At 39.6% G+C, this 12,725-nt stretch overlaps 3 protein-coding genes across 10 annotated transcripts in view; 1 reads left to right on the forward strand and 2 right to left on the reverse strand.

The window, feature by feature from the left end:
- Positions 1 to 583, reverse strand: part of fam149b1 (family with sequence similarity 149 member B1) — a 9,484-nt gene extending 8,901 nt beyond the window's left edge. Inside the window, exon 1 of one of the 6 annotated variants that reach the window (XM_008429226.2) lies at positions 28 to 583. In XM_008429226.2, the coding sequence (XP_008427448.1) occupies positions 28 to 155 (128 nt within the window). In that variant the 5' untranslated portion in view covers positions 156 to 583. The remainder of the gene's footprint in view (positions 1 to 27) is intronic. The other 5 variants (XM_008429225.2, XM_008429227.2, XM_008429229.2 and 2 more) reach the window with 5 other exon arrangements.
- A 747-nt stretch (positions 584 to 1,330) lies between these two features.
- On the forward strand, positions 1,331 to 6,109 carry ecd (ecdysoneless homolog (Drosophila)). The gene is made up of 13 exons (XM_008429232.2): positions 1,331 to 1,785; positions 1,990 to 2,107; positions 2,197 to 2,284; positions 2,459 to 2,637; positions 2,792 to 2,984; positions 3,072 to 3,200; positions 3,290 to 3,415; positions 3,520 to 3,605; positions 3,835 to 3,935; positions 4,301 to 4,553; positions 4,651 to 4,718; positions 5,127 to 5,353; positions 5,438 to 6,109. The coding sequence occupies exons 1-13, from the start codon at positions 1,581 to 1,583 to the stop codon at positions 5,672 to 5,674; spliced, it is 2,010 nt and encodes a 669-aa protein (XP_008427454.1). The 5' UTR covers positions 1,331 to 1,580; the 3' UTR covers positions 5,675 to 6,109.
- A 1,444-nt stretch (positions 6,110 to 7,553) lies between these two features.
- LOC103476715 (uncharacterized) overlaps positions 7,554 to 12,725 on the reverse strand; it is a 13,083-nt gene continuing 7,911 nt past the window's right edge. For all 3 annotated transcript variants that reach the window (XM_017309109.1, XM_008429238.2, XM_008429237.2), the window contains 2 exons: positions 9,776 to 10,076; positions 7,554 to 9,126 (listed from right to left, as the gene is read on the reverse strand). In XM_017309109.1, the coding sequence (XP_017164598.1) occupies positions 8,720 to 9,126; positions 9,776 to 10,076 (708 nt within the window). In that variant the 3' untranslated portion in view covers positions 7,554 to 8,719. The remainder of the gene's footprint in view (positions 9,127 to 9,775; positions 10,077 to 12,725) is intronic.

Below are 12,725 nucleotides of genomic sequence, written 5' to 3' on the forward strand. Positions count from 1 at the left end.
GGGGGGGGGGAACTGCTTGGTACTCACATCTCAAGTTTATGCGATACTGGTCTCCTGTTGTACCGTGAAATCATCCTCTTTTCTCTCCGGTTCAAGGGCTCGAGACCACGTCTCTCTTCCCCGCCTCCTCTCGCTCGACTCTCTGCAAACAGCATAGAGGGAGCTCCAACATCTCCTCCAGTCGCCTTGTGGGTACCCACCAGGTAAAAGCCTGGATCTGGAATGTTGGACGGGGCTGCGGCTAACGCTGGAGGGGGAGGCTACGCTTGAAAATGAGCTAACTAGCGTTGCGTGAACGGTGACACAAACGTACTATAAGAGAAAGGTGGTGCCGCAGCACTTGTATAATTTGACTCATCGTCGGTTTAATCTGGCTACACCAGATAGCTGTCGAATGTCGTCAAATATTTACCTGTCTGTCTTTCTTAGAGTCTAAACTATTTGAGAATTTGCGATGCTAACTAGCACCAACGACGACAACAATAGCACGGCTGTCATGGAGACGGGACTTCACAGCCGCACGGTTACCTGGGAAATGTATTTCCTCTCTGGGAAAATAATTCGTGTCACGTGCATAATATAATTATTTTTGCTAGACTTGTTTTGGGAAAAATTTTGACACATGGAGAAAAAAATTACAAAATGAGAAAAACCGCATACATTTCTTTAAAAAACAGCAACAATATTATAACGAATGTTTAGTAAAAACTTTGTATAACACTGTGAAAAGTAGAAAACATGTACCGCTTTGTTGTATTGCATTGTATATTGTTTTTCCCCCCATATATGTTAAATGCACAAATCATTTGTATCCAGACATTGAAGATTCATTTTAAAATTCCTTTTTTTTTTACTTTGTAATTAAGTCGCATTGTGTCCTCGTTTATTCTGTGTACTTATATTTTATTACTCTTCAGTCTTATTTGATCAGATATTTATTTTCCACAAATGGATCTTGTTGTTGTTAATTATTGTGCATCTTGGTTTTATTCTTAAGGTTCAATGTTATTTAAAATGGTATTGTAAAGCACAAATACAAATAAAGCTTTTCAAAAATCTCTTCTGTGTTATTTTCCTACGTTTCCCATAGTTCATCGTAGTGACGTGCTACGTTTGTAAAATGTTTCCGATTCTGACCAGTCTACAACTTCATTTTTTATTAATTTGCTTTTATCCTAAACGAATCTGAAAATATATATTTTTTAAAAAGCTATTTATTACATTTGTAAAATTGATAATTTTGTCAGTAGACACTTTGTAATTAGTACATTTATCAAACCGGAACTCTCTGACAAATGTCATAGGGTGAAGCCGGCTAGAAATTAGGGAAGGACCTAAACACTGACAGATGGCGTGATTACAACGTAACCCAAACTAGAGTGTGTTTTCTCCGAATATAGAGACGTTTTTCCAATGGACTGACATAAAATGCCACATTTTGAAGATAACTAGACAGGGTGACGCTCATCAACAGTTTCTTATTTTGGGTTTAACTGTTTCCGGACACTGGCGACACATCAAAGACTTCTGAAATCTGGTTTACTGTTGTTTTATCAGTCGTTTCTCTAAAGAAAATCACAATGGATGTTCTGCAGATGAGGTCGATTCCGGAAGATATGGTTCAGTACAAATTCTTACTGGTCCAGTCAGACGGCATGTCTTCCCAGCAGACCGAAGAACGGCTCAAACACCTGACTGAGGAAATGTTGGCTAAGGTTGCCCAGCTTCTGGTCCAGTACATCTGGCAGGATCAACCATTCAACCTCAAATACCATCCCGAAAAAGGTAGTATTTTCTGGTTTTGCTTTACAACTCAGATGAGTTTATTTTAAATATGCTGATGTACACACGTTTGATGACATCCCTGGAGAAGACGCCTTAAAAAAACCTTTCATTTCATTAACATTATCTCTCATGCATTAACTCATGCTCACTGTAATAAAACATGGCTGGGGATCTAAGCAATGTAACTTTCCTGTTCGCTGACAGGAGATGTTCCCGCTCACATTGGAGGCAGCACTCGGTATGGAGACAACATTGAGGATGAGTGGTTTGTTGTTTACCTCCTGCTGCATCTCACAGAGTTGTTCCCAGAACTTGCAGCCAGGTTAGACAAGATGCTGCTGAATTTACATATATATAAAAATAACTATTTACTTGCTTCGTATAAACTGAAAGTACTGTTTGTGTGTGCAGAGTTGAAGACAACGATGGGGATTTTCTTCTTATTGAAGCAGCGGATCATCTTCCCAAGTGGCTGAACCCAGACACAAGTGAAAACAGAGTGAGTCTTCCAAAAACAAAGCCTGTCTACACCAAAACAGTCAGCGATTAACCAAAAACACATCTTAACGTACATGTTTCAGAGGAATATAACAGTGACTGGTTGAAAGGATGTGTGTGATTTATTTAGTGGAGAGTGAAATAAAGCAGCTGTTTTTTTTTCTTTCTTTTGCAGGTCTTCATCTACAGGAGAGAGTTGCACATCCTTCCCTGCCCATCCAAGTCCAGTTCAATTGGCTTTTCTCTGGATGTGGTCCCCAGTTTGGCACAAGCTCTAGCGCTGCTTTCGGCTCATCCAGAAGTTTGTCTAGCTAGCCCCAAAATCCGTTCAGCTCTAAAGAAAAGGCTACAAGGGTGAGCTTTTACACAATCCCAGTTTTCTTTGATTTTTTTTCTACAGTAATTACATGTGAAATGCAAATGGAACAACCTCCTGAGGACGTCTCTGTAAATTATCAGAAAGTAAAAAAAATATATACATGACGTGCATTTTTGGACATTTATGTAGATACCCAGAGAAGATTAAGGCTAATCTCCACCGGGCCCACTGCTTCATCCCTGCCGGCGTTGCCTCTGTTCTGGCACAGCGTCCAGACTTGGTCGCCCCCGCGGTCTCGGCCTTCTACCTGCGGGATCCAGTAGACCTGCAGGCCTGTCGCAGCTTCAGGACGTTTCCTCCTGATACGAGAGTCCTCGCCTCGGTAGACGCATGCAAAATATGCAGGATTTGTTTGTGCTGGCCTTTCAGCTTTCATGACACGGCGTCCTTCTTCTGCTTGAATTTCCAGGTGACATTCACCCGTTGCTTGTACGCCCAGCTGCAGCAGCAGCAGTTCACCCCAGATCGGAGGAGCGGCTTCGACCTGCCGCTTCGCTCTCATCCACGATACAAGGCTCATGAACTCGGGATGAAACTGGTGAGGCGTGGTTTGGGGTTTTCTTTTGTCACGAGGAAGAAGGCGAAGCTAACGGTGGAAATGTGAATCTGTTTTCACCTTATTCTCAGGCTCACGGCTTTGAGATCCTGTGCTCTAAGAGCAGGCTGCCGTCCTCGGAGGCCGACGCTCCTGTGAGCTGCAACCCTCAGTGGAAAAACTTCTTGGAAAGTCTAAAAAAGAACGGCTACTTCCGAGTGAGTCGCACTCTTTTCTTTTTTTTTGTCCACACTTCTATAAACAGCAGATGTAGCATTTCTCCCAGGAAGCTCGTTTTTAATGTCCATGTTGTCAAATGCAGGGCCAGCTGGAAGGTTCGGCGTTTCACAAAGAACTCTTAAGATCTGCAGAAATCTTCTTCAAACAGTCGGTTGCCTCAAAGTCGAGGTGAGGAATCAGTCATGTGCTTTCAAGTGTAGAGATCAGCCTGGCAGATGATGAATGTAAACACCAGGATTCATGATTTCCACGAAGATCGCTGCATTGTGTTCTACAAATTTAATTTTGTATTTGTGGTTTAAGTTGGGACTGACAATTGTAATGTTTATTAAGCTGACAAAAAAACCACACTTGTGTTTTTTTCCCCTCAACATTCCTGCTGTGAATTTTGTTTCAGCTCCATTTCTGCAGGCGAGGAGATTCTCCAGCTGCTTCACAGCAGTCCTCTCAACCTGGAGGAGTTCAAGAAACTGGAGGCACAGCTCCCCCCGGAGGACAGTGAGTGAACAGCTTCACAGAAACGGAGTAGATCCTTTTCTTGCTATAAAAGTATCTATAAAATAATCACATTGAAGACTTGATAGGAAAGAAAAATGTGTCACACATTTAGAAGATTTCAGTAAAAAAAAAAAAAAAAACAACCTACCACTCTTTCATGCAACTGACAGCCACTGAGCAGCAACACGTGGGGGTGGGGCGACACTTCATTTCCCACATTTTCTCACTTTGGCACTTTCTACTGCATCTCAGTGAAAGAGCTCAAAACAAATGCATGTACATTGCCTATATCATCCTTCCTCTGCTCATTTGCAATTTCCTATCATACATTTGGTTATTTTTTTTTCCTTTTTGCTAATCTAAAGGCGACAGCTGGTTGGAAATCACAGCTCAGGATTTAGAGCAGTTGCTGCAGGAGAGAAGCGGCAGGGTTGCTGATGTCGGCAGTGAAGGCTTCAGCTCGGCCAAGCAGAAGCGGCCTGTCGAGGAGGCTGCAGGGAAGGAGGATGAGGAGGACACCAAGAAGGAAGAAGAAGGTTACAGTCTTGTAGCCGTCAGTCAAGGGATGAAGGACTTCCTCAACACCATGTCGTCTCATGAGGGGGCTGAAGCACCCTGGTGAGATAAGTTACATGCAGTCATTTTAAAAAAAATATATATATATATTTTTCTAACTCTGGTTTGATAGTTCCTGTTTTGTTTAAATGTTTTTTAGGAGCCTTCAGACTCAGCTTTTCAGTTTTGACCCAGGCTCGATGGCCAGCGCACTAGATAAGCTCTTAGGTACGTAAGGGCAATGATTGATTCTTCCTCCGTTCCGTCATTTTATTTCATCATTTTAAATATTTTAGGAGTGTTGTGGAAAATAATATATATATATTTTACCAAGCACTGTCAGGTGAAATCACTCAGGTTTATTCATATATTGTGCACAATACAGGGAGCTTGTAGGACAGTCAATAACTAAGCAGGTCTGGGTGAAAAGCTCTGCCAGGCAGAGACAACACATGAGTTTCATACCAAGGATAAGGAATTCAAAACAAGGAGCAAGACAGTCTGCTTCTGATGCAGCTGTAGAAAACAACTTCCAACCTTGTACATGCAACCCAAATAGTTCTTCTGGTGAGAGCTCGCAAGCATTTAATATAACACAATCAGCAGATGTTAACTTGTAGTAATTTTCTACCACAGGAGGCAAAGAAGAAGAGCTAGATTCAGATGATCTGGATGATGATGATGATGATGATGATGAGGAGAAGGAGGAGGGAGAGGAAGAGGTGTTGAATGAGACAGAGGAAGGCTCATCTGGTCCTACAGAGATGAGCGCAGCCGAAACTCTGGACAGCCTCAAGAGTTACATGGACCAAATGGATCAGGAGCTGCAGAGCACTAATGTTGGGAAAAGCTTCAGTCAAACGGTAAATACTATGTTTTATGTTTTTATACAAAATGTAGCAGGTTTAAAATGCACCCAGGCCATTGCGAATGTGTGACTTCTACAGAACTACAAGGCCTTCGTGAACAATGACTCGTCTCTTTCCCCGACGGGAGACGGGCTTTCGACGGAGGAGGGAGGAGTCGACGAGGCTGAGGAGGAGATCCAGCCTTTAGACATCGATGTCAACTTGGTGGCGAATCTCCTGGAGTCTCTGAGCAGCCAGGCTGGACTGGCTGGACCTGCTTCTAACCTGCTGCAGAGCCTGGGAATACAACTACCACCCAACTCGGATCCTTCATAAATAAGATGGGGGGGGGGAGAGAAGAGGACTGAAACCATGAGTCTGAAACTGGTTGACACAGAGGTGATGAATGGACAGAGGACAAAGTCTGGTGTCCTTATGTCAAATTTTTTTGTTGCTTTTTTTTACATTTCAGTGCTGACCTCAGATGTTGATGTCTATTTTTCCACCACAAAACATAAATAGACTGTGTAGATTGTGTGGATTTTTCCTGTCATGTGTTGTGTCAGAAAAACCTCTTATTTCAGGATTAACACAAGTTGGATTTTCAATAGAGCCTAGAAGATGCAAGGCTCACGTTTTTTTGAAACCACTGAAAATGGGGAATTAACCTATTATATCATGAACTGTTAATACACATAATACTGTGATTGGATGCATGTTTGTATCATTTTTTTACATGTTATCACTCATAATAAACATGTTTTCTAGATAGTTTTAATTCCTCCTTTCATTGTGTGAATGCTTCGTTGAGATGCTTCCGCAATGCCACAGGAGTCCACATGGGGTAAATGAAGTTGATCATACATGACCAGAAATCGAACACTCGCAGTCTATAACAAGTCTCGCAGTTGAAAGTGCAAATCAAAGCAGAGACCAAGCAGTGAAATCAAAGGTGTTAACTGAGATAAAGATAATACCTTTATCAAGGACATATCTCTAACTCCTAGTGGAGATAGAGGCATCGTCAAGAAAGTCAACCACTATTAAAGAAAAGGTGTACATTTTGTAAATGTACACCTTAGAGATTCTCAGACCATCAAAAACAAATTTGCCTCATCTGATGAAACCAAAATGGAACTTTTTGACCTGAAATCCGAGCAGCATGTATGGGGAAACAAAACGGGTACTACTCCTTACCTGGCCACACAATGCAGAACTTGGGTATCAAATTCAATTGAAGATCTTTAAAAAAGATATAAAAAAAATCTTGGTGACACTGCATTTGAAGGCTGATATTACACTGTCATGGATATGAAGGAGTCTTCATTAATGTCTGTGACTGTTGTCATGAAGTGTCTGTTGGTTTAATGACATCAAGTGTCATTAAAAGTGCTTTTTTTAGCTTTTTTTGGTGAAACGATTGCACTTTTATTCACAGTTGCATTAAAACTTAAGTAAAGTAAAAGAGTCTACTTTGCATTGATAGTGACATTATTTACAGAATAACATTTCACACTTAATGTCAGTCTTATGCACATCCCTTCAAATAAAGTGTTACCAAATTCTTTACTCACTGACCTGTGAGGGATCTGTCAGAGAATGGAAGAAACTACCCCTAAATAGATATTCCAGATGTTTAACCAGGAGGACCTGGGGCTGCTCAAGGTGCTTAAAGGTAATGTTTATTGCTTGTGTCGCAACTGGTGACTGTAAAATGTTTTTATGATTATGATGCAAAGCACTTTGAACTGCTTTTTAGTTGAAATGTGCTATAAAATAGACTTGACGAATATCAATCCATGGAACAGCTGCAATCCAAAAAGATGTTTTCCACATTGTCACTACTGTGATCACTGAGGAAAAGAAACCCTCCGATCGCTATTAGAATAACCCTGTAACTTGACTATCAAAAAAATATATGTAAATAAAAAATGAAAGAGTGTGAAAACTTTCTGATGATGCTGAACAAATTTTTTTTGACTTTCTGGTGACATAGCATTTAAAAATGATTAACTTATAGTTCTATTTCTAAACAAATAAATGCTTCCAGACTTCTAAAAATGGTTCCTATTACAACTTTTTCTATTCTTACTGCATGGGAACAATGCTATCAACCGAGCTACCATGCAACCCCATAGCATTCACGTATTGCAACTTCAACGTTTTCAACTAATTTAAATTCATCGGCTTACAGCATTGACACATTTTCAGTCAATTCACTTCTTTCAGTTTTATTAAACATGCACAGCACATTTTTACAGAACAGAACTAGCTACTTCAAAAAGAAAGAGCTTGCATATTGACAAAATTATATAAAAATACATATTTAAAGTTAAATTAATAAAAATATAATGTCTTAAATTACATCAGACTTCAACAAGAGGCATCATAACAGCCTGTCGGTGCCGTGTCCTTTCATCCGAGCTCTCAGAATCATTCAGGGACAACATAAACCAACGTCTGGTTTAAAATTCATTCAGCCAAAGGTCTGAGGTTAAATATGTTTTTTTTTAACACTGATTAAAAATGTGTTTTTATGTGTCATGTAAAAATGTAAAAAAAAAAACAACAAAAAAAAACAACCCTGATCATCTTTATCCTGTTTCCTCTGAAAAAAGGCTTCTCAGAATCATTCACAGAAAACCTCCACAGAGATCCGGTTAGATCTTGTTCAGTGGAGGAGAAACGTGGGACTTGAATCCCGCAAATACTGCTCTAATATGTTAAAAGATGCACAAGAAAATGATAATATTAAAAGAATTTGCTCTAATTAAGAAAAATCCATATCCAGCTTTGCACAAAAAAGAAGGTTTGTTGCTTTGTACCAAAGGTTTACCATAATCTGTATAGGTAGTAGTTTACTTCCTGTTTTCTTCAGGTTCTTGCAGAAACACGCAATATGTGAACACATTTTCACTAGCTTCAACCAGCAAAACTAATCTGATTATGACACAGAAATTTAAAATAAACATTAGAGGAGTTAGTTTAGATCAAATTTAAAAAAAAAGACATTTAACATGCCAGGTTTGTCTAATTTCACACAGGAACAAACAACGTGGTCATAACAGGATACATGTCTCTTACTTTTAACCCTCATCAAATGGACATCAAACCTTCAAAATTTTGGTCTGTGCGCCGTGTTGTTATTTATTTTATTTTTTCCAGTTTGAAAGTTTAGTGGCAGATTTCTTCTGGCTGTGACAGACTTTTAGTTCTAAAAGTCACAGTTCTAACCGGATTAATGTTAAACGTTTGACCTGACGGAAATCTTTTCACGTTTTTCGTGTGATTTTTTTGTTTTTGTTTTCGGAAGTGCTACTTCAACCTTTGATGATGGTGATAGCTTATAGACAGACAAGGATTCTGTGCCATACAGAGGGACTACAGAAGATGAAAAAACGGCTGCACCATGTACCTCGCCGAATATAGCAACGCAGCTGCGAGTGGGGAGACGCAGAGAGCAGAAGCGCAGACCAGGAAGTTGAGCACCATTCCCAGCAGGACGATGGCGAGCAGGTATCCGTGGAAGAGCAGATTGCGCCAGCTGCTCATTTTCAACACCAGCCAGGGTTTGTCTGGGTGCAGAAGCCACAGGAGGCCCAGGACTCCACTCTGGTTGACCAGTTGAACGTAGTAGATGTCAAAAACAGAGGGTTGGACGTCAGATGGCTGCTGGCGCACAGACTCGGACACTTTAGCGAAGCTGATCAGCGAAAGGCTGTGGAGAATCAAAGCGAGAGGCGCGTAGAGGTACTCAAGAGACTCAACACCAGGGATCCCAATGGATGCTGTGCAGGAGTGAAAAAAAATTGATTTACATTAATAAAATTCCTCTCTTAATCTTGCATAATTTGTCATTCAATGCTTAGGAAAAGTATTTGTATCAATTGAACCATCTCACTTTCTCATTATTCTCAAAATTCAATGTGTTTTATTGGGATTGTGTGTGACAGATCCCAATAGAGAGAGGGAATTAAAGAGGCAGTATTTTTTTTTTTTTACATATTTGTTAAAAATGTCATCATGTTGTGATAGTACAACTTGAGACATGTGATCTGTGAAAAAAATTGAGCTCCTCTGCCTTGTCCCTGTGAACCTAGAGCAATCTGCAGAAATATATCATATCAGAAGCAACCAATCAGAGCCAGGAGGATGGTCTCGGTGCTGTCAATCACCCTTGCGAAGGTGCTGCTCCAAATTTCACCAAAATGTTCTTTTTTTTATTGCTCACGGTGCAGGCTGCAGTGTTGGTTTTTGACAACACACAGGTTTTCGCGATAGGACAATAGAATCTTTTTTATTTGTTTGATCTGATAAAACCGCATCATTGCACTTGGCAAAATTGTAAAAGAAATAAACAAGTAAGGGGTTTGTGGCTGTAATGTAACAATTTAGGTTCAAAGGTTGCGAACGCTTTTGCCGTGTGTTAAGGTTTACCTGTGATGACAACAAACATCCCACTCAGGATAGAAATCAACACTGACAAGTGGTGCGATGGCAGAGACGCCACCTTCAGCGCAAAACTGAATCCAAGGGTCAGCAGAGGCAGCAGAGGAACAGTGAAGAGGAAGAGGTTTGCGTACGGGCTGCTTGCTTTGGCCCAATTCATGAGCACGGAGTGAAAGCTGTTACAGATGGCGGGCAGCAGCAGCCTCTCTCCCAGCGATCTGGAGTACGGTCTGAGATGCACCAATCCCAAGGCATGGAGGAGATTTATGAAGACAAGAGAAACCAGAACCTGGGGAGAGAAGTGCAAACATGTCCAGCTCTGTAAGGGGAATGGCAATTCAAAGAAAACCAGAAGCAGAAGCAGCCGGAATTAATGATTTACAGCCCACAAATAAATTGCAGCTAACTTCACAGCCAGTAGATTCGCTTTGACAAATCCTTTCATTTTTACTTTTGGCCTTATGTTTAAAAAAAATGTGAGGTCAATCCATATAGTCACAAACTTTGCATTTCAATCAATAAACTGATTATTTTGGGAAGAAAAACAAGGCAAACCAGGACAACTATCATCATTGAAAATATAATTGACACAAAACATAGAATTGGTTTGTTTTCCTTTAAATGTAATTGGGTTAAATAATATAGCTAATATTTGATCTTATGTCATGTTTTTGTGACATTTATTTTTATATAAAGTTGAGTTCAAAACACAGCAGTCCAACAACACGTGTCAGGTCAAAAATAGAATCATTAATAAAGCAAATAATTTATAAAGTGGGTGTAATAAAGTCCTGGAAACTACCGTTCATGACATGCATGAGGCTGATTAAGTGTAAACAAATCATTAACTGAAAGACTCGTTCTCATTCAGAGGTCCTCATATCTGGAACAGTTTACGTTTAAAAATAAAAAATGGTAACAGATATTAAGAGTTTTCAATTCCCAGGTGAAAGAATGACTAAAAAACACAAATGTACGAGCACTGATGTATATTAACCTACTTTATTAAGGAGAACTAGATTTCACTAATATGCATTTCCATGTTTTGCTTCTTAACAGTCAGAGAAATTCAGCGTAGATATTTGTGTTTGACATAAAGCTTTCAATTTTTTTAATTTCGCTGCATTTTCAACCAAGGGTTGGCTAGAAAACCTAGGCATAAAATTGATTGATACATATATTTTTCCAAAACAGAGTGAACCTTAAACAAAAATCATATTAAAAAGTGCAAGAAATGATAAGACTGCTGAGCTAAAATGAACTGGAAGGCTTTGAAATTGAAACCAACAATTTCTCAAACAAACATATAAGCGATGAATTCAAGCTGCTTTAATCTGTGAGGCATTCGTGGCTCAAGCATCATGGGATGGGAACATTTCTTATATTATGATGTTGGACCCATCCTGCACATGCCAGTGATCATGGATCACAGATCTCTTCTAACTTATCAAAAATACTTACAGAGGTAACTTTAAAACAGTTGAAATAATAAGGAAACAGCCCCAGGCACACTAAAACAGCAAACAGCATCTTGGTTTCAGAATAACAAGATTAACATTTTGCGGTGGTCTGCCCAATTTCTGGACTTTAATCTAATGGAAAACTACAAGGGTGACATTGATCATGCTGTTTCTGAGGCAAGACCAAGGAACCCAGTTGGACTTTGAAATGTAGTCTAACCGTCTAAGGATGACAGGTGCCAGAGGTTAGTCAGTTCCTTGAAACACAGTAGTGTAATAATTCTAAGAAACATTGGCCATCCAATTTAATATTGGTCTATTGATTCACAGGAAAGCCCAAGTTTGTAAGTTTATACAGTAAATGTTTGAGCTTGTATAGTAAAATACAAAAACGTTCCTTTTTTCATCCAGCCTAATTCCTAATCCATCCCTTTTGTTTTTTGCTTCACTTTCTACAGATTCAACCAGATTTGATCATCTTTATTTCTTCAAGTTTTGCTTTGTTATAGAATGTCACGTGCTTGAGTTTGAGCATAAATTCAAGGACAATTTTTTTTTTTTTTGCTAAACACACTGCTAATATTGTGGGTAACACTTTATTTGAAGGGGTGTGCATAAGACTGACATGACACTGTCAAAAACATGACATAACACCTGTCATGAACATAAAGAAGTCTTTATGAATGTTTATGACAATTGTCATGAAGTGTCATTCGGTAAATAATGACACTTTTAATGCAAAGTTGCTCGAAAAGTTGCATTGAAAGTCCATTAAAAATGCCAACTTTGYATTAAATTATCATAATTTACAAAATCATGCAAAGTTGCCACTTTTAATGGACTTCTAATGCAACTTTTAGAGCAACTTTGCATTAAAAGTGTCAAGTGTCATGACACTTCATGACAATTGTCATAAACATTCATAAAGTGTTACCATATTTTGATCTCACAGTTACTTTGAGGCACCATGGAAATAAATTACAGCTGATTACAGGTCATAAACAAAGATACTGAGGGCTTGGCAAGGTGGAAGAGGAACACACGCACTCATTGAAATTACTAAAAGCTAACTCCACATTGATAAGTGCTGACTCTACTGCAGGTTGACATATTTTTATTTTTTAATGACAGCGGGAAAGTATTATATCAGCAAGTTTGCTTTTGTTGTTGGTAATCCTATTTCATTCCTAAGCTTGCTGCAGAAGCACACCTGAGGCCTATCTGTGGACTTTTCTGGACTGTCATTTCAGGCGGTCTTTCGTGGTCAACCTTTGAACAAGGTCATATTCTCATGTCAGTCCGTTGCGTGATAATTTGGTTAAACATCTATCACATGCATGCGTTAATCAACACTAAGCATTTTTGCCCTAGCGTTACCTCTGCTCTGTCCTTCAAACCGGCACACAGAGGCAACGGCATGCTTCTGTGCAGTGGCGCAACTACACATTATTCAGGTGGATGCAAAAACATAGATCGGC

This window comes from Poecilia reticulata, linkage group LG15 (genome assembly GCF_000633615.1).
Source record: "Poecilia reticulata strain Guanapo linkage group LG15, Guppy_female_1.0+MT, whole genome shotgun sequence".
NCBI classification, from domain to species: domain Eukaryota; kingdom Metazoa; phylum Chordata; class Actinopteri; order Cyprinodontiformes; family Poeciliidae; genus Poecilia; species Poecilia reticulata.